This window comes from Eleutherodactylus coqui, chromosome 1, assembly GCF_035609145.1.
Source record: "Eleutherodactylus coqui strain aEleCoq1 chromosome 1, aEleCoq1.hap1, whole genome shotgun sequence".
Classification (NCBI taxonomy): domain Eukaryota; kingdom Metazoa; phylum Chordata; class Amphibia; order Anura; family Eleutherodactylidae; genus Eleutherodactylus; species Eleutherodactylus coqui.
This window is the reverse complement of record NC_089837.1, coordinates 437,980,284-438,007,980: the sequence shown is the minus strand read 5'-3', so window position 1 is coordinate 438,007,980 and position 27,697 is coordinate 437,980,284. Positions and strand designations below refer to the sequence as shown.

At 43.4% G+C, this 27,697-nt stretch overlaps 1 protein-coding gene across 1 annotated transcript in view; it reads left to right on the top strand.

The window, feature by feature from the left end:
• MIPEP (mitochondrial intermediate peptidase) overlaps positions 1-27,297 on the top strand; it is a 75,858-nt gene extending 48,561 nt beyond the window's left edge. The window contains exons 18-19 of the mRNA XM_066582271.1: positions 3,970-4,043; positions 24,958-27,297. Coding sequence (XP_066438368.1) covers positions 3,970-4,043; positions 24,958-25,055 — 172 coding nt within the window. The 3' untranslated portion in view covers positions 25,056-27,297. The remainder of the gene's footprint in view (positions 1-3,969; positions 4,044-24,957) is intronic.
• Positions 27,298-27,697: the final 400 nt, after the last annotated feature.

Below are 27,697 nucleotides of genomic sequence, written 5' to 3'. Positions count from 1 at the left end.
GACTTTTGTGTATAGCAATGGAGATACTGATCTAGATACAGACCATTATCTAGTTATAACCCTGGCAGTTCAATAATTAGATTCTGACTTATATGACAGAACAAATTTTAATTAACACGAACGTGTGCTATGCGATCTGCGGGCCTGTACCACTCTGGAGGACCAACTAAGGGCCCTGCCAGCCATAGGTTGTGAGGCCTCAAAGATAGTTTAAGACGTAAACCCCGCGACGAAACTGTCAAAGGGGTAGAAAGAAGAGGCGAGTACATATGTATGTATATGAGCCCACCTGTCGCATATCACTTAACTCTTTTTAACAAATATCAGGTACAATTCAAGAACGAAAGGGAAAAGGAGGTGAAAGAAAGAGAGAAAGAGGTAGCAAGGGAGGAAGAGGGAAAGAATGAGTTGAAACTTAGGCGAGAAAGAAGAAGAAAAAAGGAGGGGGGGGGGGGGGTAAGGTAGGAATCGGTACTCTCTGCCCCGGCCCCACGCATATTAAATTAAAGTAGGACATTGTCCACCCGTGTCATTGGAGTGCACTGTGTCAACTCCTATGTTGAACCATCAGTGAGCCATTTAGAGAACGCCACGGAGCTCCTATAATCTATCCACACTGTCCAAGTGTTGGAGAAGTTGTCGATTCCGTGGTCCACCACCGAGTCGGAGCTCCTGATCTCTTTCATGTACCTGATAAAATCTAGTGCCTCTGCCCACATGGCCCTCGTTAACGCTCCCCTGTGTTTCCAGTGAAGGGGGATAATATGACGTATAGCCATAATAAAATGTATCAGGAGTACCTTCTTGGCTTGAGAGATAGCGCTCCTGTCCATGTTCCCACGTTCTATCTCGGGAGTGAGGACCAAGGAGGACCTACACACCACTCCGTATAGCCTAACGACGTCGCCCCACAGAGGAGCAATTAACGAGCAGCTCCTGGCCGTTTAGTGCGCCCCATTTTTCACTGCTGTCGCTGGTCGATGCCATTTGTAGTGTGTAAAGCTGGGGTATAGCGGGAGCCTGCAGGAAAAGCGTCCTACTGCCTAATGTCTCAGGCTACGCGATATTTATTTATTTTTTTAAATTATTTTCTGTCACCATCTTCTGACAGTCATAACTTTTTAAAATTTGTTTTATTAGATTTATTCTTGGAGACGGGGGGACCAAAAAGCCCAATTTTGGCGTTCTTTAATTTTTTTTTCTGATGACGTTCACAGAGCGGGGTCAATAACTCATTATTTTGATCGACTTTTACGAATGCAGCAATAACAAATATATATTTTTGTTTTATTATTTAGATTCTTATTATATCTTATAATATGGCAAAGGTGTTTTTTGTTTTTTTATAATTAAAACTTAAAAATAATTTTTATATTTTTTTATTAGTCCCCAGAGGGGACAAGAACTTGCGATGCTTTGATCGCTCCTGCAGTATAAGGTAATGCCATAGCATTATATTATACCGTGATCTGAAAGGCATTCTATCAAGCCATGCCCCTGGCTGCCATGACACCTGCACGACAACCCGCCATCTCATCGCAGGGGGGGAGGGTGGTGGGGTGTACGTGACCCCGGAACATCACCCAGGGGATTTAAATGTCGCTGTCAGAATGAACAACAGAGAATTCCATGCAGGAAAAAGTGTCATCCACGCTTGGTTGCAGAATAAAATTTGTAATCTTCCTTTATTTAGACATATTTAAAATTGGCAGGTATACACATCTCTAAACCAGACGCTACCACTGACGAAGGCTCTGTGCAGCCGATACACGTCTGGTTTAGAGATGTGTACACCTGGCAATTTTAAATATGTCTAAATAAAGGAAGATTACAAATTTTATTCTGCAAGCAAGCGTGGATTACACTTTTTCCTGCATGAAATTCTCTGTTTAAAGCCCAGGACCGGGGGCAGGTGAAACCGCTTGAGCAAGCAGTGGATCATGAGATATATGAAGTGAGCAAGCTGACAGCACAGCACACCATTTTCAAGTGTCAGAATGAACGTCTGCATTTAAAGGGTTACCAGCTCCAATGAGCTGTGCGGTTTATCGGAGCTGTTGCCATCTCTAAGAACCAGCCTGCTCCCGTGTTGCATGGATCGAGACAACCCACGATCTCCCTTCACACATGACCTGAACGTGCAGGATGTAACTGTACGTCCTACAACATTAAGGGGTTAAAGGCTCTTGTCTTGTGACACTCACTTTAAATGCATACACATAGTAAGGCTGGGGTCTCGCGGTGCATTTTTTCCAAAATCATGATTAAACCGCAATGTGTGAGCCCAGCTTAAAAGCTTTTATACGATAGACCGTTGTAGCCTGTTGTGTGGGCATGCTATAAATGTTTGGGAACAGAGAACCTGGCACCCCTTCCTGCAACATGTGGCGATCCCATCAGTTGGATCCTCACTGATCAGATATATTCAGTCTTGATTGAAAATATCGTAAAGGGGGTTTTCAGTTACCGGACACCATGTCCCCTTTAGTGCTCCATGTGCTAAAGTAAGAGGAGCAGTACTTGTCTGTTCCCTGCTTCTAGTGCTGCAGCCCACCATGGTCCCAGCCAGTCGGAGGGCTTGTCACGGTTCCAAACTCCTGGCATCATGGCAGTCAAGATATGAGCAATGATGCCAGGAGAACAAGCGAGGATGCTGTAGCCTCTTGATAGGCTGCAATGGCCACAGGATTCTGGCAACATCTGTCAAACACTGGGACGACTATAGGGCTGTGACGCTTGATCCACTTTTTTTTTTAAGCACAAAGGGTGCACTAAAGAGGCATGTTGTCCACTAACTGGACAACCCCTTTAACATTTAGTGCATACATCTCCTATGTGTTTCCAAGATCATGTGCTGCTCTTATATGTACCTATACACAGGAAATAACACATGAGCGCTGATCAGACTACATACATACAGTAGTTTGTAGTCTGTAACCATCTAGACCCATAGGATTACATTGAAGGTGTTTATAATCAGGATGAATCAAATGCTTTACGGAACTACCACCATGGTCTTGTAAGTCCACTGACGATTGTAGTGCTGTGCGTCAGACTTTCTCTAGAATGAAGGCTATGACTATATCACAATAGCAAAAAGATTGTCCCAACATGCATTTATGAGTATTGTTGAGCAAACAGAACCAGTTAAGCCCTGTTCCGGATCGAACTTTGCTAAAGGTGTTTTTCAGCAAACTTTTACCCAAAAACCGGGTTCTACTGGTTCTGATCACTCAATACTACTCCTGAACACTAGTGTATAACACTAAGAGCCATAAAAGCCCAGTATAACCCTTTCAGTATTATACAAGGCCTTTTTTGGCTCTTAAACAGTGTTCTAGACCAGTTGTAGACCGCCTGTATATGGGTGGATTTGCATTGCAGAATCTTGGACAGGCATCCGCCTTTGGGTTCCGCAGCAAATACCATCTATAGCGTGCCATGGAAAAGTGATTCTTCCTGCACACAAGCGGAAACCAATGGCAGGAAAAATCGCAGCATGCTCTCTTTTCGAGCAGATTCCGTGTGGACTGCTTCCATTGAAATCAATGGAAGCCGCCCGACCCGCGGTCCTTCCGCAGGTGACATTGCAAAAAAGTCATCGCTAGGCGATAATACGGGAAAAGCAGGAGTTTAAAAAACAATCTGTCATGCACATGTCCGACGGCGAACTGTGCAGACCATCTGCAGTACAGATGAAGAGAGAGAACGACAGGGACATGCGGATGCCACTGCTGCCAGGGTCAGATTGCACTGCGGGCTCCTGCTTGCACAATCCGGCTCTGCCGTGTGCAGGCAGCCTTAGGGGTTTTGGTGAACTGCCAATTCAGTTCCACTAATTTGAACCAAATTGAACTTTTTGCAGAAGTTTGAAGCGGCTGAACCAAACTTTTCAAAAGTTTGCTCCTAACTATTCCTGAGCATGCAGGTGCTGGTAACTGGAAATGCCTTGTGTGTTTTGTTTTATAGGGTGATGGGAGAGCGCTATCGCAAGGAAATGCTGGCACACGGTGGAGGAAAGGAGCCTATACTCATGGTTGAAGGTAAGATGAGGTATCTTGTATCTCTTTGGTTGACTAGGGTTGTGTTGGGAAAAAGCTGTTGTGATTAGATGGTTAGTATAACCCTTGTTTTATGGTTATGCATGTTCTGATTTATACTAAATATGAGTAGACAAAGTTTATCTTCTCTGTGGCACAAATAGTCCGATGGGGCCTGCACTACTTGTACCTCATGTATACAGCAATATACCTCGCTCTAGATGTTTGCCCATATCTTTTCTTACTCCTGTTGTACTTTGTTCTCCTATTTCAATTTATTCAATAAAAATACTATTTAAATTAAAAAAAAATATATTGGCGTTACCTCCGAGATCAGTGACCTTTATCAAGACACCCAGCCCATGCCCTTCCTCTATAATGTCTGTCATTAGTCCTATCAGTTTATTCACTTATCATTCGTAGTTTTGCAGTAAGAGCTCAGTTATTATATCGGTGAGCCATAGATAGGGCTGTATTAGATTTATGTTGTGTCCAAATATTAATGAGATTCTATCTGAAGACGTGCAGGAAACCTTTGATCATTTTCCATTCACGTTCCTGTGCACGGATTCTGGTTGTTGCTCGTGTCTTTCTCCACCGACATCTGCTCTTCCTGTTATGTTTTATGGGAACTTTGAATTTAGATTTTTTTTTTCCCATACTATTCTACCAAAAGATATCTTGTTCATTATCTCTCCGTTCAGCACCTCGGTGCAGATTTGGCATAATGTCCTGGATAAAATAGAGCAGCATGCTGCATTGTTTCGTCTAGGATGCGGCTGGTTCGCTTGCCATAAGCTGGATGGGACCCCATTACAGTCATTAGGGTTTGTCTGGTCCCTTTCAAAATGTCCTGGATCCAGCACTTGCAGTATTTTCGTTGTTCGGCTTAGAGGCTAGGGCCAAGCAATGGAAATATAAGTGCAGATGTGAAAAGGTCTTACCCCTAACATTAGTTTATAGAAAAAGTTGTTTTTTTCCCATTGCATCTGTTTGGGAGGCACTACACAGCTTGTCAAGGATATGTGTGTCCTGTTCCAGATGATAAGTGGGTTCTCTGGACCAAGACCTGGGCATTCTGATCATTACTGTTTCCGCATACAGATCCTTCACAAGGCACATATATGGGAGTGGTACCATGCTAGCTGCCGGAATAGATCAATCTTTAAATGTGGAAGTTCTTCCATTGGCACCAATCCATCTTAGCCTTCAAACCCCAGTGTCTGCATTAGGCTCCCCTCCTCTCGCTCCCTTCTACCACTCCTCCGATCATTGGTTTCATACTCTGGACGCGACCAAATGATTTTTCGCTGCATCATACAAAGCGGGACCTTGGAATCCCTGGAATGCTCCTCCAGCCTTTCGAGACCTTGACTGTAGCTTCAACCACAATCTACACTGCAGTTGTTGCATTGCTACCGAAGTACCAAGTGCATGAACCTTCATGAAGTCATCAGCTCAGTCTTTTTCTCCCAACTGAAAACCTTGCCTTGGCCCTATCTGCATCCACTTTCCCAGACGTTCAGTCTCCAATTACCTACATTAGGAATTGCTGTTCATAGATTCGAACTTCCACCCATTTGTCTTTCAGTTCAAAAGCATTACTGCGTAGACTGTCTCACCTCCTGGATACTCCACGGGTATCACGGTTTCGTCACCATGTCCTCAATCTCAGTCTGTTCCACTCCTCCTCTTCCTTGTGTGCTCCTTACCAGTACTACATGGAAGGCACTTTCCAAACTGATGGACCAGACCTAGCCTGTTTTCCCACGAAGGTTGATTTCCTCATCTTATGATGCTATAGCTTGCAGTTCTGTCCCTCAGTGGTCGTTTCAGTAGTCCAGGTCTTCCAGTCATCAGTTTAAACAAGTTATTCTATTTTCTTATACTCTAGCATGGAGATGGAGGCCTTCGCTCTCTTGTGGGGATAAATACCGGTAGTTCTAACTCGTTTTTTTTTTCTTTTTTCTCCAGTCTCTTTACTGATGAACGGATAACCCTTAGTCCTCTTAAGGGTTCAGTCCTCATTTCTTCAAGCTCACTAGGCCCTGGCATAATCCTCCTTCCTCTTGGTTGTAGTCATGGTCCTTCCCCTCTTGTAGGATGTTTAATCCCTATGCCTAGTCTTGCAGACCTTTTTGGACACACAGCTCTCTACTGTTGCTTTTTTTTTTTATCTTCCTTCAGATCTCATGGGCTTTCTTCCTTTCACATCTATATAGGTCGTGCCTACTTCTATGGGGTGTATTATCCATCTGCGGTACCTCTCACCCTCCTAGCGGTTCATATTTTACATAGGAACCAGGTGTGACCCTCCCACTGTCTCTTCCACTTTTTTTGGGGGGGGGGGGAATTGGACGCTAACATCATCATCCCGCTGAGATAACATCAGAGGATGACTTTTTAGTTATTAGAGAGGAAGAGTAGAGGAGCAGAGAGAAGAAAAAAAGGGCACTTATGCCATCCTGTGTCCGTTCGACCTCCATGTAATCTTTCTTTTTGTTTTACCTTTCAAATGCAGAATTTCCCTTTTGATTATGGCACTCTTTCAGGGTGATCGTGCCTTACCCATAATGCAACCATTCGATTCTGGTCTCTTCCAACATGCAGAGCCACTGCATTGCCCTTCATTCACTTCTTGCTTACATTCTACGTACGTTCACGCTTTTGCATCCTTTTCTGCAGGCTCCTTTTCATATTGTCACTATCTGTGACAATTTTCTTTTCTCCACATCAGGGTCTGCTGCTGGGCGTCCCATGGTCTCCTGTGTCCCCCAATGAAGTGAGCGAGAAAAAACGGTTTCTACACTTACCATAAAAACCCTTTTTCATAGTCTTTATTGGGGGACACAGCACCCACCCATTGTGAAGGTTGGGTTTGCCTCCTGGCAGCATGTTCTACTTTGCCACGTACATACACGGGATATAGCCCATTATATAATAAAAACAGATGTACTGCCTTAAACAGCCTGCTGCTCTCACACAGCCCGCTTTTCACTGCGATTAGCGCAGCGTTTCAAATGCTGCTATAATCGGGGTACACCGTCTCCATTGATTTCAATGGGGTGTCGCAGACTAGCGTTCGAATGTGGCATTTCTAAAGCCACGATTTTTGAGCTTTTTAGCACTTCTTAATGCAACTCATCACCCATCACAATGATGAAGTGCGTTTAAAGAATGCTGACAAACACTGTACAATGCGATCAAAAACGCTGCTCGAAATTGCGTTAAAGCGCTGTGACTTCGAATGCGACGTTTTGCGTGTGTGGCCTTAGTGTCACAGCAGCCTCTACCCATGGTTTCCTGTATTTCCAATGAAATGTACGTGTTTAGCAATGCCGTCATCGCAAAGACCCAAACAGTAAAGTTAATTTGTGCTGTAATATTTATGCTACACTGTGATCAGCTTGAAAAAAGGCAAAAGCAGAATTACTGCTTTTTTACCACCCACAGAAATGAATAAAAGTTAATTAGTAAATTGTGTGTACTGGAAAATGTCAATAAAAACTACAACGTATCCCACAAAAAATAAGCCAACATACAACTATGTCGACAGGAAAACCACAACAAAAAAACTACAGCTCTATTGAAAAGTGGATTATAAAGTGTAAGGACCAGATTATTTTTCTAAGTTAAACTTTGATAAGTTATCTTAGCACAACAAAAGCCTATGAAGATGTCAAGTTAAACTTTGCTTTATCTGTATACTGCTTCTTTAAGGGGCTAATATCTTCTAGTCTGATAGTTTGCACTCATTTGTAGGTCAGAAGATCACAGGATACACTTTACCGCCTGATGACCAGGAGCGCTTCAGAACTGGTTGTTTGTCTTGTGCTTCTCTCTGAAGCTGGGCATACCAGTGTAAAGTTCATGATTTATGACGGCAGGACTGGGAGAATATTTTTTTTTCGAGGTACATTAAGTGCAGTCACCTGTAGATAGTGTAAGCTGTTTCCTCACCTAACTTCATTCGGAGCCAAGACCATAGCGCAGAGTTCCTTTTTTCTCTTTAACCTCATTGGGTTCTCATGTCCAGTGAAAGAATGTCACATTAATAAAATAAAACATGCTGTCAACTACGGTGTAAAAAAAGTTAACATCCCAGATCGCCAAGGTTCTGGCTCCTAAACCACAAACGATCAGATGTGACCTACACTGCCCATGTGATACATGGCCAAGGTGGGTTCACCAAGCTTTCTTAGTCTCTTCAGCTAATGGAGGGGTTTCCTGAATGGAGGAAACCCCTTTTTTCTATGACGCAAATAGGGCATATGGACATGGCATGCTATGAACGCATTGCTTTGGAAGTCTTCATAACATTGGCAATAGCTTCAGGAAATGACCCAACAGTTCTCGGTTTTCAAAGTTCAAATTAAGGGGTTGTCCAAGAACTATAAACCACTCTTTATTCATCTGTGTTACCATAAAGATCTTTGTAGTTCTTACTATCAAAAATATGGGCTGTTTCGTGAATCCGTGGTATAGTCAAGCCCTCGCTGTCCAAATGGCCAAACGTTCGCTGACATCACGTACCCAATCCACTCGTATTCTCTATATATGTCAGCTACGTCACTGGTGGTGGAATGTTCTTGACGTCAGATGAACTGCGCGTGGACGGCCACAATGAAGGTCTGATAGGTGTTGATCCCACCTCCTGCAATCCGTACCATCTTGAGTTAGTGTCCCCAGGCACCCTGAATACGCTGGCTGGAAGGATAGAAATAGTGAGTATCCTGCGCTACACTATTTCCTTAACTCCCATAGAAGTGTAGCTTAGCCAGGTTGGCTGTCTGTCATCCTAACCACCTTGTAATCAGTGGTGTTTCCCTCTGGGCTGTGTGTTGGCCAAGATGAAAATACCCCTTTTAAAGCTTTGATAATCTGGATCTTCACATTATCCCAACACACTAAGTCCTAAATGGTAGCAGATTATCAGAATTCATGCATAAGTATGTAGTGTTGGATGTTGTGAGATGATCCATATCATTGACACCTCATTTGTACGGGAAATAAGTTTTCCCCTTTTAAAGGCCCTTTTACATGGAACAATGTCTCGGGTTCTTTTGGGCCGGCCCACCTCAATTCACAATAAACAGGAAGTCGTTCATAAGTGAGCGACTGCCTGTTTACATGGGCCGATGTGTCAGAAAACCAAATGACAATCGAGAAGCAAACAAATTCTCATTTGTTCGTTCAGTCTGGACATTTATTTACACTGAACGATAATCCTTTAGATACCCGCTGGGTGGGGAATTTGAATCGGCCACATAAAAGGGCAAATACTTTTGTTTTGGCTACGTTACAGTTGAGAACGGATAAGCAGTCATTCCATACGATGTCCTTCCAGCTGGGGATATCCTTCTATAAACGTCATTTTCATGTATACATTTCCTGCTGTGACTTTTCTTCAGCAAGTCATGAAAGAGTATTGTTATAGCTTGCAGTTGTATCTGGTTCTAAAATAGTGGGATTGTTTTGGCTTCCCTTTCCGTGATCGTGTCTGACCCATTGCCTGCTCTGCTTTTTATGAGGAATGTGTCCAAATAGAGCACAGCCCTATAAAGTAATGCTAAGTTTGTTTTAAATAGCTGAAAGTATTTACTCTTTAATGGCCACTCCAGCAAAGACATTTTCCTAACCTTGTCTCTTCACCTTGTTGCAATACACATAGGAGAGGTCCACAGTGTGACAGTCACTTCCATGCAATGCTGCCTCCTGATACTTAACGGATTCCAACTTGATTTTTCGATTTCTCCCCGCATTCTCTACTATGCTGTGCTAGCATTCCCATGATGCTTCAGCCCAGCATCACAAGAAAAGCTAGAGGCAGTACCATCTCTGCCTTCTGTAAGGATACTAAATATCATAAACCTCCATATTTACCTACATAAGCTAAATACCATAAGTATACAGCATACTGTCATCGTTTTCATTATAACTGTGTGACAGAGGTATAATAATCGTAATTGTTATATTAGTTTTTATTCAACCTTGTAAAGAGCTTGTGTGGTACAGTCCATGCAGTTTCCTCATACAAAAATTCTGGTGACTGAAATAGTGACTCCTGGAGAGAACAGAGATTCAAGTAATTCCCAGGCGTTCGCAATGACCCAACTGCAGAGCAACTCCAGGAATTTTCAGATAGAAAGGCGTAACAAACCTACTGCTAGCCGACTTATATATACAGTGGACTAGTTACAAAATTACCCCCCAAAAAATCACACCACAGTGGCCCTTTAACAATTTGCTGTGGCTGTCCCTAAAAGTTGTCCCACAATTGGATGTTTTCCCCAAACTCCCAGCAGCTTCACAACATGTTAAAGGGGCATTCTGTTTTGTTTTTGTTTTTTCCAACTGATGACTTATCCTCCCCATAGGTCATCAGTGGTTGATCATTGTGGATTTGTTGCTCAGGAGACCTGTCTGTCAACTAATGCAGTTGGGCCAAACATTGTCATCAGCGGGCAAGGGAGGCAGTGGGACTACCAGCTGCACTCCCATTGAAATCAGTGGAAACGCCGTGTTTCTTTTGCACTTTTTTTTCCTCAGGAAGTGCAGCGCTCCCATTGATTTCAATGGAAGTGAAGCCGCTGCTCCCACTTCTACTGTGCTGATGTTGGCCTCTGGCCCCACTGCACTGGTAGTGGAACGGACGATCTGCTGATGGATGGGGGTCCCAAGAGTTGGATCCCTCTCGATTTTAACCTGGAGAATGTCTTTTGCTTGATTGTGTTGTGCCAACGATTAAGTACAGCAGAGGTTTCATTATTTCCTTGGGAATATTTTACGTGGCATGATCTCAATCTGTTGGTTGTAGTGACAAGAACCATGAACACTGAGATGTACCTTCACATCCTATACCATAATATGCTGCTGACAATACTCTGGGAATGGTCAGCCATCCTTCCAACAAGACAGTGTGCCTTGTCACAAATCCAGTGCTGTTTTACATATGGATGTTCCACGATTGGACTGGCTGCATATTGTCCCAGCCTGAACCCTACTGAGCATTTTTGGGACGAACTAGAATGTCAGAAAATATGAACAGTGTCCTTTTTCTTTGAGAGAACTCGCCAGGTGTTTACAGGATGAATGGAGGGAAATACCAGCTGAAGTGTATCGGACATTAGTAGAAAGTATTCCACAGTGAATATCCAATGCCATTAAGGCCAAAGGAGCCCCACTAAGTATTAACATACGTATATAAATACTAGTTTTGATTCTTGGTTAGGTGTCCAACTACTCTTTGTAAGATGGTGTATAGCCATGCATTACAATACTCTTTGATGCTGATGCTCACATAGAAGGCTGCGACAAGCTCCTGTGTTGTGTAACATATAGAGAAGACACTTTAATTACACAGTATGTGAGCTGTCAATGCAGTAGGTGTGCGCTCTGGCAGTCAATAAAACAGTATTATAATGCAAGGCTGTAGATCAAGTGGTGCTGACATTTAAGTTTAGAACGGTGCTGTCAATGGGGACTCCAGCTCTACTGAACTAGGCCAGTGCGGAGTTCTCTGCCTTTTCTGATTATATTGTACATTCTTATTAGAGGGGTATTCCCATCTCAGTACTTCCTTGTAAGATGAGAAACCCACAGCTGGCTTCCAGACCACCTCACTGGGGGTTAACGAGAACGGCATCCTTGCACTGTTTTCGTAACTCCCATTGCAGTAAATGGATGTTATGGGAATAGCATAGCACAGGGTGGTAAGCAGTTTCTGTAACACATGTGTTACACAAATAGCATTACTATTTTTTGTTGTGGAATCTGTGTATTTTATTGCTTATTTTTCGCGGAAAATCTTCAATTCCCCGACTTGTGAACGCGCGCTAAAGTTTCATTCCAACCCTTGGAAGTAGTTGAGTATGACAATGTGGCTCTCAGACCAGAAAATTTTGTGCATCACTGATATAGAAGATAATCACAGGCAGGCAATGGACAGCAAGCCTTGACTTCATCAAGAACAAGGTATTAGATCTGGCCTTTGTCAGTAACTCCTAAGGTCCACCAGATCAGCTATGGAAACTTGCTAGAGGATGCACACAATGGGCCTGACCTACACTTCAGCACTTTTGGGACAATTTTATAATCCTGATTAGTAAGCAAAAATAATTTCCCTTACAAATATGCTTCTAAGACTTTTTAGGGTGTCATCAGAAAGCGCCCTAATGTTTAAATCCGGATCTTATGTTGAACATACATTTTATTTAAAAAAATAAAATCCTAAATTCCTGCAGTTCTCACAATGACCACTAAGCCTATTAATAATAGTTGATACTTCCTGTTCTAAAGAGATCACTTCTGAACAGACAGCATTACAGTGAAAGGTAACCCCTGTATATAGATAAGAGGACCAGCCATGCACAATAGGCGAGTCACAGCTTCTCCCCCTGCATAGATTAGAGTATAGTTCACCTCCTCCCTCTTTCTGCACAGGTGACAGTGCATACCCATAACATTCTCCCTTAGAAGTCAATGAATACATTCTTGTCCATCGTGTCTGTGGCCCATGAGGCTGCTGTAAAAGTATATCCCTAACTGAAATTAACTGCCGCTTAGGCAAGATGGCCGCCTCGTAGTCATGTACAGACATTAAAATAAAAAATGGTGGAAGTAAAGACAAGACCTCCTCACACATATGTTCTAGCTCCAGGAGGCTTGTGATTTTTACATCCCTAGGACTGGATGTTTCTTCTGCCATGTTGGAGTACTTTGCTACTATTAACTAGGTTATGGAAAGAAGGTATTGACAGGAATCCAAGTTTCCTAAAATTCAGCAGGGCGGCACTGGCTTCTGTAGACACTATTAATTGCCTTATCGGTTTCTCAATCTTCTATTGATTGGTTTAATCCACTATAGGAGTTGGCCGGGACATTTGTTATTGAATATGTCAAATACTAGACACACTTCAACAAGGATTAAAATCAATTTAATCCCTGGGAGACATTGTGTGTATAAGCCATAGATGTCACCCTAGATTGACATAGACCTGTGTTTAGTTAGATGGGTGAGGTGCTCATTACATGATGAGGTGATAGTGATTGGCAAAGTATGTACAATTCACGGGACAATGATCAGAGATCATGTAATGAACTAGACATACTTATCTTACTTTTTACGCAACTGGGAAACTGAGCTTAATGGCTCACATTGTTCAGTTTATGTCCAATTGTGCGGAAATTACACAGGTGAGGAAGTCATCTTTCCAAATTTGTGACAATTGTTTTACTCAAAAGAAGTGTGAACAGGGGTTATGGTCCTCTTAGAGCTGTAATTTTAGACTTACGAGGAGCGCTGAGGTTCTACGGTCTCGTAATTTTTCTAAAAAGCCACTTACCCCAAAAAGCTGGAAGTATTGTTCCTTCTCAACATAATCTCTCTTGACGTACACATTTTTCACAATGTTGATGCCATGATCGTATGGCTGCTAAAACCCTTTTTTAGGGGGTCTGTTTTTCCCACTAGAAAATTGCTTATGCAATAGACACACCACTGATGCAAACCACAGAGAACGTCCATCATTAGAAAAAGCAAAAAGGCAAAGGTGAAGGGTCATTTGAGTAGGGAGCATGAGGAACCACTCAAAGGTCTCAGCATTAGGAAATCCCTGGATAAGGGCTACCTGATGAGCAGGAGAAGTTGTCTTCATGGAATCATGGCACCCACCTTCAGGAGACTCTCTGAATCTTCACGCGGGATGGTGTGTACAGATCCTACAAAAATGATGACTTTGCAGCCAGTCTCATCCACAGTCGTCAGCGGCCCTCCATAACTATTTGCTCTATCCATGCAATCATGTTATTGGACCGGCTGGTGTGTGGCTAAGGCTTCTTTGCTTTGTTCTCACTTGACGTTTGGCCTTCTTAGAAATGTTGCACATCCATAACCTCTTAACCTCACTTCTCCCTCAACTGATGATCAATGTCAATGGGTGACAGTCCACGCAAGTGAAGAAAACTGATGATTCTTGAAATGTGACATTTTAAGTATTTAAAACACTTCTAACTCCAGCCGCTGTTATGTGGGTTCTGTCCACTGGGTGATGCTGCCATCTGTCTGACTCATCCCCAAACAATCCTGTGTCTTCTAAAATGTCTTCCATGTTCCTATCTGCTCCTTTTCCCAAGAAAAATTTTTTAGGAAAACTTAGACCTTGAATTGCACCTTATATTTATGAAAGACCAAGCTTTAACCCCTTAACGCTACAGGGCATACAGTTATGTCTTGCAGCTTCGGGGTATGTATGAGAGGATGTCACGGGGCAATCTTGCTCCATATAATGCGGGTGCTGGCTGTTTATTACAACCGGCACCTGCCTGCAACAGCTCCGATAAGCTGTGCCGCTCATCTGAGCTGTTAGCCCTTTAAATGCCGCAGTCCATTCTGACAGAATTTAAATGCCCCAACCGATATTCCAGGGTCCTGTACCCCCCTCCCTCCCCCCCACAATGAGATTTCGGTTTGCCGTGCGGTTGTCATGGCAGTCAGGAGCCTTTTGAAAGGTCCCAGGGCTGTGATAGAAGATTCCCTATCAAGCCATGCCTATAGGCAATCGTACTGACCTATAGAATAAAGTTATCGTGTCATTTTTGTTGCAGCTTGTGCACTATAGAAACAGGGCGCACTCAAAGATGGTAGAATTTCGTTTTTTTCCCATTTCCCTCCACAAAGGGGTTAAAGAAGACACAACTGGGAAGGGATAAAACAGGCAATGCCAAATGCCCCAGGTTTATTGAAAGGAGTACAACTTGAAGTCTGTGACTGTTTTACTCTACATCCTGGGGTTTTGTCTGAATCCTTGAAAATGGAATTTAGAAGGAACCTCAGGATGGAACTTCATTAGGCTTTTCATTAGTCAAACGAAGACCAATAAAGTCTCCATTTAAGCAGATTTCCTTTCCGGCATTTGTGCCAAACAGAATAACTTGCTCAACTACGTTATTCTTTCCAGCATAAATGCTGGAAAGGGACGGAAATCTGCTTTTAACAGAGACCTTATTGGACTTCATTTGAATAATGAAAGCCTGTAGTTCCATCTGAATGCAATTGTCAGGGATTCAGGCAGAATCCGGGGATGTACGGTAAAACGTGTTTCATAGTCTAGTTGCACACTAGCCATAAGTGCGTTTCGCCAAGAGACTCCGGGGCAGCTCACACTGGCCAGCACAGTACTCGGCACGTTGACATGCATTAGCATGTCCTAATTTGCATCCGTGAAATTGCCACGCATAGGACATGCCATGAGCTTTTTCACAGGGCCCACCAGGCTATGTGAAGACATCCATGTGTGTAGCCTTATAGGCTATTATGGTGGTTGTGTGCTGTCCATGGAATTAGATAGCACATGACCCCAAAACATAGTAGTGTGTCGGAGGCCATAGTGTTACTATCCTGCCTTACTTAGTCCTCCAACAGAAGAATCGTGTGACCATTAAGAGCTCCTTCACACTGGCAATCGCAATATCACCACTTTTTTGCCTGCGTCACACAGGCATTCAGCAAAGCGCCATGACTTTACTTTCACTTTCGTCTGCAGCTCCCTGCGTCCGACAGTGGAGTTTAGCATATGTCAACATTGATGAGGTGTGCTAAACATCAAAAATAGAACAGACTTTGCTCAAAAAAGTCCGACGCTGGAAAGTGCTGCGATTGAGCGACTCTATGAAAGGCTCCATTGAAACCAATAGGAGCGTAAAAAGCGACTGTGTGAGGGAGGCCTTGCTGAGCTGCAGAAAGCAGGAAATATATATATTATAATTTTTATGGAAGTTTGTTTTTTTTAAATTGAAATCCTATTTTTATAATGAAATCCTGATTTGTAATGTCAATTTCTGATGCATTCATTTTATATAAAGCAGCTGCGGTGATTCAGTCATTAACTTTCATGTTTTATATAATTCCTCTCTGTCTAAAGTGTATGTAATGTATGTTGTGTGTATAGAGTTTGAGCCTGGCACTTGTGTGTGTGTGTGTGACAGAGACCAGTTTGATACTGGCAACCCCCACCCCAGGAGAGAAACCTGTAGGAAAGCCTGCAAGTGAAGTATGAGGCTTTCTAAATGCATGAGAAGGAAAACTCTGCAAAAAACAGATAAACCGCATCATTCCTTTCTGCAGCGGCTTGGTGAAGAAAAAATATCAATACACACATCTTACTAAGTTTTCCATTGCCTTTAAATTAATTTGAAGTGCGGGAGGTCCAGGTGTTTTGTAACAAGCTGAGGGACTAAAGCAAGTCTCCCTCATATAATCCGTTAGTCTTCTCATGGGGAGGCTCCAAAAGACATTCTGCACAAGGTGTCATTTAACCTGAGGTGGTCCTTGCCTACCAGATTCCATTGATGCTGGATTAAAGGAATTTTACTGTGTATGTACAAATATAATTATGGTTTCACCTCAAAAACCCACTTCTATTTCAGCGTGATGCCAAAAGCTCAGTTTAGTTTAGGAGAAGAATGCATCTAAATATTTATACTTGTGTTCTGAGATATTTAGCCTCATGGTGAAATGGAAAGATGGCTCCATTCCAGTGGAGATTACTGCTCCGGAGCTCAGCCCATTATCTGGGTGTTGCCTAATTGCCCTGAGTGAAGAAATAATTAATGCACAATACCAGCATGGCTGACTGCATTTCAAATTAATGTTTTAATGCCAAAGAGCTAACCTGGTTTGGAAAGCAGAGACTAATTTACTGCTCATGTGTATGGCTGGGTGCAATACCAGATGCAGCCTGTGGATCGAGAGCCCTGGTCTACCTGGGCCCCCCATGCAGTCTGTAACAGGGCCCTCCTCTAATCTTGTGCCATGTATAATACTGGTGCTGTTTTATGTGGCAGAGGGGCCTTGGTCTCCAGGCACTGGGTGTGGCATTGCCTCTGCACCCCCTATAGCTATGCTCCCTGGGCAGAAGTGTCAATGGCTATTTTCTAATCTTGTATAGTCCCACCAAAGTAGTAGTTCCTGCTCAGACCTATTACTACTTACTACTGAAAGTATGCTACAGTTGTATTGAGTCTAGGAAATCCTCTGATGTATCGAAGCAAACTATTTGGACAGGAGAAGAGATGGGCTGCTGATAAAGAAAAACAGACTTCCAATGACTTAGACACCAGGATAAGTCCCAGAGAGTATATAATAAGTCATATGCTTTTTACTTCAACTCCACTAATGGTAGACGCTTCACTACTGCCCTTCTAGAACCTTTCACACAGTGATGTTACAGTTCAGCATCAACCTATTTGCTTTAGGATGAAAGCTCAAGCTCTGTAGACCAAAGAACCAAGCAGCTTCTCTATCAAGTGGTTTCTGAATTAAAAGTTTTTTTTGACAAAAAATTCGGCAAGGGACAGGTACAGCAAGTTGCTTTAATTAAAGGGGAAATAAACATACTCTCCTCCTAAATATCCCGAAGCTCCAGTGCTGCCACTCCGGTTCAGTGCTACAAGATGCTGCAGCAGTCACATTCTATTAAATTGGCAGTTATCACGTGCCATTCATACACACATGACCTATGAGGACACCCCTATTTGTATAATATTAGAAAACTCCTTTAAAGTAAATGGGGCATATGTATAATAAATGCTGAGGTTTGAACAGAGAAACCACACGCATCTATTGCTCTAGTGGCGCACTGTTCACCACTAGAGCTTCGGTGGCTGCTGCTCCGAACCCAGAAGAAGCTGGTGGCTGTTCTCATGCCATTCATTGTGCACATGACTACTCAGCCAACCACAAGCTTCAATGGAAATTCTACCTCTGCTTCTGAAGCTTGAGATTGGCCAAATAGTCACATGACTAGTGTACGGCACCTGAATGCCCACCAGCTGCTTTGTGGGCATCGGAACGTCAGCGCTGGATAGGGTGCCACTGGAGCAGAAGACTGCGATTCTTCTTTAATTTCTTTATTTTTCTGATCAACTGAACATTTTTTATTTTTTTTAACTCCCTTTTAGTTCAGAGGATTGCCTACACTTCATGCCTTCTAGTGAACTTTCAACTCTGTGAAGTGTTAGATATTCCTTGAAAGCAAACCGGGAATTTGCCACCAGCGTTTTCACATGTAGCTCTGCCAACACTGTTAAAACAATACAGAATTGAGCATCGCAACAGTTGCTTTGCTGGCCACCCTGTGTCAAACAGAAGAGTTTTTTTCTTTCTCCCATGCTGCATGTGATTGGTCTGGTGTGCATGCTGCACCGATCGTGGTGGGCTGGCCAGTTTCTGGAGCTCAGTGTCCCTACCCTAACGCCTCCCCCCCCCCCCCCCCCCCCTTCTCTGCAAGCGACGTGGAAATGATCTCCACGTCATCACAGCCGCAGCCCAAGTCTCCAGTGTGCCCAGTGACCCCCAAGGCGGTGCATGCGTAGTCGGAAGGGATAAATCTGCCCACAAATATGCTGCATTTTTCCTGCTAACGAATTGCCTGGCGCTGTGCGCCTTCCCCTGAAAAGACCCGCTATGTTGACCGCGTTCCGGAAGGAGTCGTCCATGATGCTTCTGCAAATGCTGATTCTTTGAGTAATGAAAAGTTGTACAATATTACAACATACTTTCTGTACCCTTCCCAGACTTTTTTGCAAAATCTCTGCTTGCAGCATTCAGTAGCAGTGGATAAAATCCCCTCTGGTTGTGTGATGGGCACACAGCTACACGGCTCGCTGCAGTATAGTTATCCCAACATCACATGAGTTATATCCATTCTATGACTGCAAGCAGAGATCTTAAACGGTGAGGAATTGATGTATAAAAGATAGAGAATTGTAAATACAAAGAAGCAACACTTTTTTTTGCTGAAACTGTAATATCCCTCTTAAGGCAATAATGAATCAACTTGATTTCAGCACTTTTGTTCCAGGTCAACTCTTCTGTGTTGTAGCCAGGGATTGGGATATAATGTTCCGCTGACATCCAGTCCTGCATCGCTGATGATATCCTGTTACTTTTTGTTGCTTGGCTCGGTCATCATGTTATCCTCTTTGATCAACTTTTACTCCTTTCTAGAATACAGTGACTTTTTTTTTCTCCTCCGCAAAGACTGGGCAGGCAAATGGTATCATTACTTTAAAGGGGTTTTCCAGGCAGCGCCTGCTGTCAGTGCCGATATATATTGGGGTAGGAGCGGAAGCCCCTGCTCCAACCCATGTAGTGGCCGGCACTTGTAATTGCAGGTGCAGCTCCCATTGATTTCGCTTCGACTTTGATGTACGGTATCCCATAACTGATACCGCGCGCTGCCTTTCTAGGGCAGACACTACAGAGTACAGATGTGGAGGTTGAGAAATACTAACCTGCAGACTCTATTTAGACATCTATGTAGACCTGGTTCTTGGCTCCATAATACACACCTGTGCTCCTTAGTACTGAGTAGAGATGGGAAGGCCCTGGGGGAAAATAATCCCCCCCCCCCCCAGTTCTTGTTCTAAAGCCATTTTTATTTAATGTAATATAGTCTGAATATCATATTCTTTATCATTGGAAAAGAACATATTCTACACTTTTTTTTTTTTCTTCAATTTTTCCAAAAAAAATGGCTTAGGGGGAAAAAAACTGTCTTTTTTTTCCCCCCTGCAAGGTAAAGTCTGAAGCAGCAGCTCCTTTTGCTTTTCATCAATCCTGGTCTTTGCATCTTCCCTTGTAGGTCCCAGAGCTCCTTTTAAAGCCGTTTGCACGCAAATGGATTTTTGCTGCGGAATCAGAGACGGGCATCTGCTCCGTGGATTCACAGCAAATACCGTCCATAGCATGCTATGGAAAAACGCTTTTTCCTGCACACTTGCAGAAATCAATTACAATTTCCGCGAGCGGAGGAAAAATCGCAGAATGCTCCAACTTAGAACAGATGGCTTGCAGTCGAGCCATCCGACCTGTGGCCCATCCACAATTAACCTTGCAGACAGGTCACGGATTCCCAGTCATCATCTAGCGACGGTGCAGGAAAAATAAATACTTGGGGAAAAAAATCTGCACTGCGCGTGTTTGACAGCAGCTCGCCGCAAACATCCACAGTACAGAAGAAAGAAAGAACACAGGTACGCAGGGTCGCCGGCTGCAGTCGGGGTTGGATTCTGCTGCTGGCTCCCGCTCCACAGTGTGCAGACGGCCTTACCCTGGATACTGTTCATGTACTTCTCCCCTACTCCAGCACTCGCCCTCGGAGGGAGAGCTACAATGAGAACCAACAAATAAAAAAATCACAAATCTGAAAAGAATTAAGTCTGTTTTAAATAGAGAACAACTAAACTTTAGATTTTTTATCCATAATTCAATAGTACAAGCTAAAATAAGAAACGTTGTAATATATTTTTATAATTTCCTCTAAATGTACTAATAAAATTATGTATAGGTTTGTACACTGGGAAATAAAGTTACAGGTGCAGCCTATGGAAGTCAATGGAGAATGGAGGGGGAGCAGGAGGGGGGAGAGAAGGAAGGAGCTGCTGACGGGAAAGATTGATGTTCTTCTAGCCTCTAATAAGTGCTTTATCTCACCCCAGTGCTTGAATCACGTCTGCACTGCTCTGTACTGCTGTATAATGTCCTCTATGCTGCTGTTTCTTCGAGTGATAAATACAGAGGAGCAGCATCTATGCTTTGTGTGTAGTGTATGGAAAACATCGTAGCAGCTATTCTCCACCCACTAGCTCAGGGAAAACTGAAAATTAGAGCTTGGAGAGAGGAAACTGGTTATAAATGCAGCATACAATGCCTGTACAAACACATGATAGCCTATTCTGAAAAGTCACCTGAAAGTTTATAGTAGTTATGCTTTATAGTTATAGGATCTCTGTCCCCAGGTCTCTATGACAACATTTGATGTTTCAATTTCCATTAAAGAATAGTGTACATATAGTACACTACAGGGGTATACATTATAGAGGGTGTGAAACGAGCACCTATATTTGGTCGCTGGTGCCTAAAGGCCCAAAAGGTACATGGTAGGTATGGGTCCCTGGTAACCGCTTTTCCATTGTAAATATCAAGCTATACCCATGGTCCATTATCCACCCTAATCTCTACAACGTCTACTATTCAAGCAAATGGGTGTGTATATACTGTATGTGCTTAGTGATAGGGGTTTGGATCTACCCAATGCCCAGCAGTAGGACACATTGTTATATGGATAGAGGAGCCGCGGGTTTATCTTTATAAGAAGTAAACGTAAACTTTTTTCATGTACACTAAGGGGCCTTTTAAGTGAAATGAAGCAACCCTCCGGTCCTAGACAAACAAAGAAAGCCGAACAGCTTCTCTGATTACCTGGTGCATACTGTGCACTAGTATGTATTGGTAGTCCAAGATGCATGCTGTTCCGGCTGGCCAACCCTGCTCAGGCGTAGAGGCTTAGACTAATGATGCATGCTAATGCACAGTATGCATCAGGCAGTCAGAGAAGCAGTACGGCCATCTTTGTTTGTCCAGGATCGGAGAGTCGCTTTAACTTGACTATGATAACTTTCTGTAACAAGCTATTGAAAATCTATTGTGAGGGCAAATTACCTGTGCCACAGGACATTTCCTTAATGTATTAAGAGTCGAGCTAAACTTTTCTACAACTGTACTAGATCCATTTTTCATGTTAGCAGCAGTACATCAGTAGCTTTCTTATCTATTGGAAGTGTCTGGTATTGCAGTTCGGCCCTCTTCAGGCACCTGCAATACCAAACACAACCTATAGATGAGAGTGGCTCTGTGGAAATGGCATCACCCTTACTATACTGATTTCTTCTCACCCTGATGGAGGCCAGGAATACGAGCTCTAAGGGCTTTGGATGAGTGTTCACTTTTGTATTATGGTCTTTGGAATGTAGAGGTTAAACAAGATTCTATCTGCATTCTTTATAACGATCTTCTACCGGGAATATGTTAGTAATTAGATTTTTATTTGGACGTCGGAGCTAATGCTGATACTATTGATTCTTCGTGCCTTTACTTGCATAAAGCAGCTTACTGCATGTATCAGGGAACAATCTGTATAACTGCTCTTTACTGCCTGCGGCTCTTTCTTCTCGTTGCCTGCTGCCGATTCAACTGTCAGAGCTGCAGGCTGGCTCGGGGAATGGCTCCGGCAATGTTTGTTCAAGGATAGAGGGCAGAGATTGTATTTTTTAATAAACACTGCCTATAATTATTCCGAGAAAAGCCAAATTGTTGAAGGCATTTCTATTTTGCATGATGTACACAAGGTGTGGCGGTCCACAACGAGGTCATGTTTACTTTTACATGGGAGGATTTTTTTTTTATTTTCGTAAAGAACCACATCAAAGCAGCAAAGGAGTCTGTAAAGTGCTTCAAGTTCTGGCTCCAGGGATAGTGCCAGCTTATGCCAAGTTTCAGGAAAGCACCAGGTTTTTCTGGGTACTGGATGTATCTTTTTGCAAAAGAAACAAAACTCTCAAGACCCAAGTGAGGCGTCGTTGGTTAGATTTTGAACAGCTACCTGGTTTCATATAGTTTTACTACAGGGTGCTGAAAAGTTCCCGAGGCAGAGTCAATAATACTTTTAAGCCTCTGTTCACAATCGCATCATGGCTTGTGTTAACACTTGATGCATGCATTTTCAAACAGATCCTTCTAAATCCTGATGGCCTAAATTGGACAACCTACGAGCGGATCCATACTTTTTCGGCTTGCTTTGATTCGACTTTAGGCGGCATTAGAGGGAGCGTTCCTCCCCCCCCCCCCCCCCCCCCCCCACACACACACACTTTATTAGGAGATCTACTTTGCATACCTTGTCCCAGGATGCTCTGCTCTCAAGACTCTGTATGAGCTGGCTCTCCACAAGGAGAAAAACTACTTTCTGTGAAGTCTCAGTTTTCATCTACAGTATTTTGGTCTCACTGTAGTTATGAGGTGTCTACATATTTTACAGCTCAGTGAAGTCACTATTAGAGATGAGCGAACGTACTCGTTTCGAGTAATTACTCGATCGAGTACCGCTATTTTCGAGTACTTGGGTGAAAAGATTCGGGGGGGGGGGGTCGGGGGGAGGCGTGGTGGCGCTGGGGGAAGCAGCAGGGAACAGGGGGGAGCCCTCTCTCCCTCTCCCCCCACTCCCCGCTGCACTCACCCACGGCGCCCCCCGAATCTTTTCGCCCGAGTATGGAAGTACTCGAAAATCGCGGTACTCGGGCGAAAAGGGGGCGTGGCCGAGTACGCTCGCTCATCTCTAGTCACTATACATCAATACTAAATGGAAAATTGACACTAAGAAAATTTCACACTTACTGGATCAATCTCTAGTTCTTCTGTACACTGTTACCAGAATCATGTTCCAAACTGAGTGGGATGTCTTTATCCACGGTCTGCCTAACAAGAGCAACTATATGTTAAAGTGATCTTTCAGTGATCCACTTAAAATGTGATTTCAGTATAGGGGAAATATAGGAGAAAACTTGTACTGCAGCGCTTTACTTCCTCCCTGCTGAGAGATGATACAGAGGTGGCTAAAATAACTGGAAATATCTTTACCTGACAGGGAATTACAAGATGTGTTTGTGTCTAAGGGTGACTTTACATGGGACAACTATCGTCTGAATAGTCGCTCAAAATAATTGCTACAGCAAGTTATTAGCGTACTAATGACTGTTTGTGGCCTTTTACAGAGAGTGATTGTTCAATTTCAGGGAGAGGGAGGGAGACGGGTTTACACTAGAGATGAGCGAACGTGTTCGGCTCCGCCCCTTTTCGCCCGAACACCGAACTTTGCGAGCAATTCCGTGCTCGGGCGAAAAAAGTTCGGGGGTCGCCGTGGCAGCGCGGGGGGGTGCGGCGGGGAGTGGGGGGGAGAGGGAGAGAGAGAGGGCTCCCCCCTGTTCCCCGCTGCTGCCGCCCGCGCCGCCGCGCCTCTCCCCGCCCCCGCCGCCCGCCGAAGCTTTACGCGCGGACACTGAAGTCCTCGGCAAAGCCGGTGTCCGGGTGCGTAAGTGTTCGTTAAGAACACGTTCGCTCATCTCTAGTTTACACACTTGTTGGACTAGGAGTATAATATGAGTAATTCATGGCCACCATGTGTATTTCAACCTTTTCAGTTTGTTCTTTGTGAATATTCTAAATAGACTTGAGCTAAAATAATGGAAAAAGCACATGTGGGGTTCTGAACCTACAAAGTGATAGTGATGAGTCAGTTTCCTGCTCAGTGCAGAGGCTGCTGTAATCACAGAATTACATTAACAAGAGTGTTAGGGTGGCTTGTTAATATAGTTCTGTGATAACAGGTAACTGTACTAAGCAGGCAACCTCTACTCAGACTCCTCACTATCACTTTGCGAACATTTTAATTAGATGAGATAAAATGATGGAGAAAGCACATGTGGGCTTCTGAACCTACAGAGAACAAACTTAAGAGGTTGAAATATACATGGCAGCCATGAATTACTAATTTCATACTCCCAGTTCAACAGGGGTTAGTCAAAATGCTAACAACCACCTGTCTGTGAGTGACTGTGTGAGTTACATGTGGTGATGTGACCATCATTAGATCTGTCACCAGGGCTCTGAGCTCCGCCCCTGATCAAATGACTGAGACGTCATAGCGGGTCCTAAAACATGCAGAGCCTGACAGCAGCCGTGTGCTTACAGGACCTGTGATGATGTCACCGTCGTGATCAGAGGTGGAGCTCAGAGCCTCGGTGACTTATCACATGACGGTGACATCATCCCTGGTTCTGTAAGCACATGGCTGCTGGCTTAGGACCTATGACCAACTCCAATCCCTTTCACTATATTATGTTAGTGAGTGGTGCATTCCACCACCAGAAACACCCGGTACTAGTACTGCACTGTACTGCACAACTGCTAACTACAGAGAGACTGTTTCCCCTTGTTGGGCTCTTTCAGTGCAGGATAAAGGTTTTAACGTTATTTAATGTGTCCCACTACCTATTAATGCTTAGATCTGTTTTTTTGCAGGCATGCTTCAGAAGTGTCCGTCAGTAGATGACTTTGTGGATGCGCTTGTTTCAGATCTGGATCCAGACTTTGAGACGTTCATTATGGACTCGGCGTAAAAGATGGCAGAGAATATAGAACACCGCTTGTAATAACCCATTCTTTTTAATTAGTGCAACTTTACAATAAAGTTGCAGGGTCTGTGAAACCATAAGTATCTGTGTGGCCTCATGTTGTAGCCTCACAGGTCTGGTACTAGGACCTCTTCCCCCTTAACTCCGTTTTTGTTTTAAACCAGGCAACCCTTTTATGGAACAGAGGTGTCCTAAATCAGAAAACTATTTCCCTTCTTAATATACTGCTATAGGATTCACATTTGCATTTCCTAGCACACTTATTGTGGACAGGTTATACAGCAATTTAGACTCTTTGGTTTTTGACTTGACATTTAAGGCTTCTATTACATGTGGAAGCACCTCTGTGCACCAGAACAAAGTCTACACCAGCTGCAAGTGTAGGTTTTAGTTAGCATTTACATAAATTATAGTAAATCTGACAGTCCGTGTCGCCTAACACTAGACAACACTCACTTTATAAAAAAAAAACAAACAAATTAGCAATTTTGTCAAATTGCATATTTTTGGTAAGAGGTATTAATAACTACGCCCCAATGTGTTTTTAGCCACTTGCACACTACCGTATTTTGGGCTATGTGATGTCATTGTTAGTCCTCAGACAGCACACATCCCCATTATACCTATGAGGACATGCTCACTGATGGTTTTTCACGTGGAGTGACTGGCTATGTGAAATAACTTGTGGCATGTCCTATTCCTGTCTGTTTTACAGATGAGAAATGGGATGCGCCAATGCATTTTAATGGGTTGGCTCTGCGTAAATCAGACAGCACACGGACTTGTGACCATTTGCTGTCAGATTCGAGTTGCGCCCGAGGCTCTTGGGCACACCTCACAAACAGGTGGTGTGCAACTATCCTTAAGCGGAGTTCATACCACTGATAAGCCCTTTGTTCGGCTTTCTGTCTTCCTGCGCCATTATGGAATCCGGAAAATGAAATCCCTGGCTGCATTGATCTGTCCTGTGGTTGAACCTACCTGTGCTGAACAGACCCTATTGACTACAATGGGATCTGTGTGACTTGCGTAATTCATTCGGACATTTTCCTGCATACTGCACTATTTCATCCAGAAATTCTGGATGAATCGGTATCGGAGACCCCAAACAGAACTTCTGATTTAGATGTACACCTCGCTTGACATGTTCTACAATTATACACGGTAACTGTTACAGACCCCGTGGAACATCTAATAGTTGCCAGACAGTGACCAGAGAAAGAAATGAATGTAAAACAGTCTTTAAAGGGGTTGTCCCACTTCTAGTTGTTTTACTGTAGAAAGCAGACAGCGCTGTGCATTGCACAGTGGCCCAAGTTGGTACTGCAGGCCTATTGAAGTGATGGGACTCAACCTGCAGTACCAACTAGGGCCACTATGCAATTTACATAGCTGACTGCTTCCTGCAGCAGGACAGCTCAAAGTGGGATAACCCTTGCAATGAAGGTAGGAAAAACAAGCCATGAACAGAACTAGGAGGAAATATGGGGACAATGAACAGTGTTTCAAGAGGTCGTATCCTCAAAACCAGCAAATCGGCAACCAGAACTATTAAATAGAGACAATACAGAACCTCAGACTCAGAATGAGGGAGCAAATGGGTATATAGAAACAATGATTGATCAGAAACTGGAGATGCTTGGCCGAGTTTAGAGCAAGGAGGATTAACTGTTTATATGCTAGCGATGATGATATAGCAGAGCTGGGCAGAGACTGGCGATGATGATATAGCAGAGCTGGGCAGGTTTCTGAAGGAACAGCAGAGGAGGATCATTTGATGGCTTCGCGGGTCAAACGACATGAAGCAGACCCGAAAGAAGAATAACAGCACTTAAAGGGGTTGCCCAGTTCTTCAAGGGGTTGTACAGACTTAGAAAAACATGGCTGCTTTATTTCAAACGCAGTGCCAACCTTGTTCATAGAGGTTTATACATTTTCTACAAAGACTTTAGAACATGAAGTGTATGCTAATAATGGATGAGTCTTCCTGGTCGTCAATCATACTATCTCTAGAATAGTTTTTAGTAAAAAAAAAAACTACAAATAGAAAAGCTCTGAGAGGGTGATGTGACTAAACCAGCGAGAAATAGACCTTACTAATGGGACTCTGTTTGGGACCACTGATATGTTAAGAAGCAGGAAGGATTTCTAGTTATATTGTTGGATATTATTGGGTTTGTTCTTTGGAATTGTATATTTTTCAAAATAAAATCTAGAACTTCGATAACTTGTGTTTATTTACAGGGAGAAAGGAAACCGTTTAGAAAGTAACACTTCTGTCATGTGACAAATCCTGTTATTCCAATGATCACATTGCCAGATTCTACGATTGCGGGGGACCACCATAGAAGCTAATTAGCTTCCATACAAAATACCTACTGACGTGTCCTACACTGAGGCCGGGTTCACATTATGGCTTTCTCCTATGTTTAGCGTGTATGTTGGGAAAGCTCTTAACATCCGTGCTAAGCATGCCTCCATTATCAAATGAAGGACAAATTAGTATCTTCCTCTATCTGACTGGTGTACTGCTTAAAACAAATGGCATTGCGTAGTAGGTGGCATCGCGTAGTGTATAATGGCATCCTTTTAACCCTTTCCAATCCACTGTCTGACCTGTGAAGACA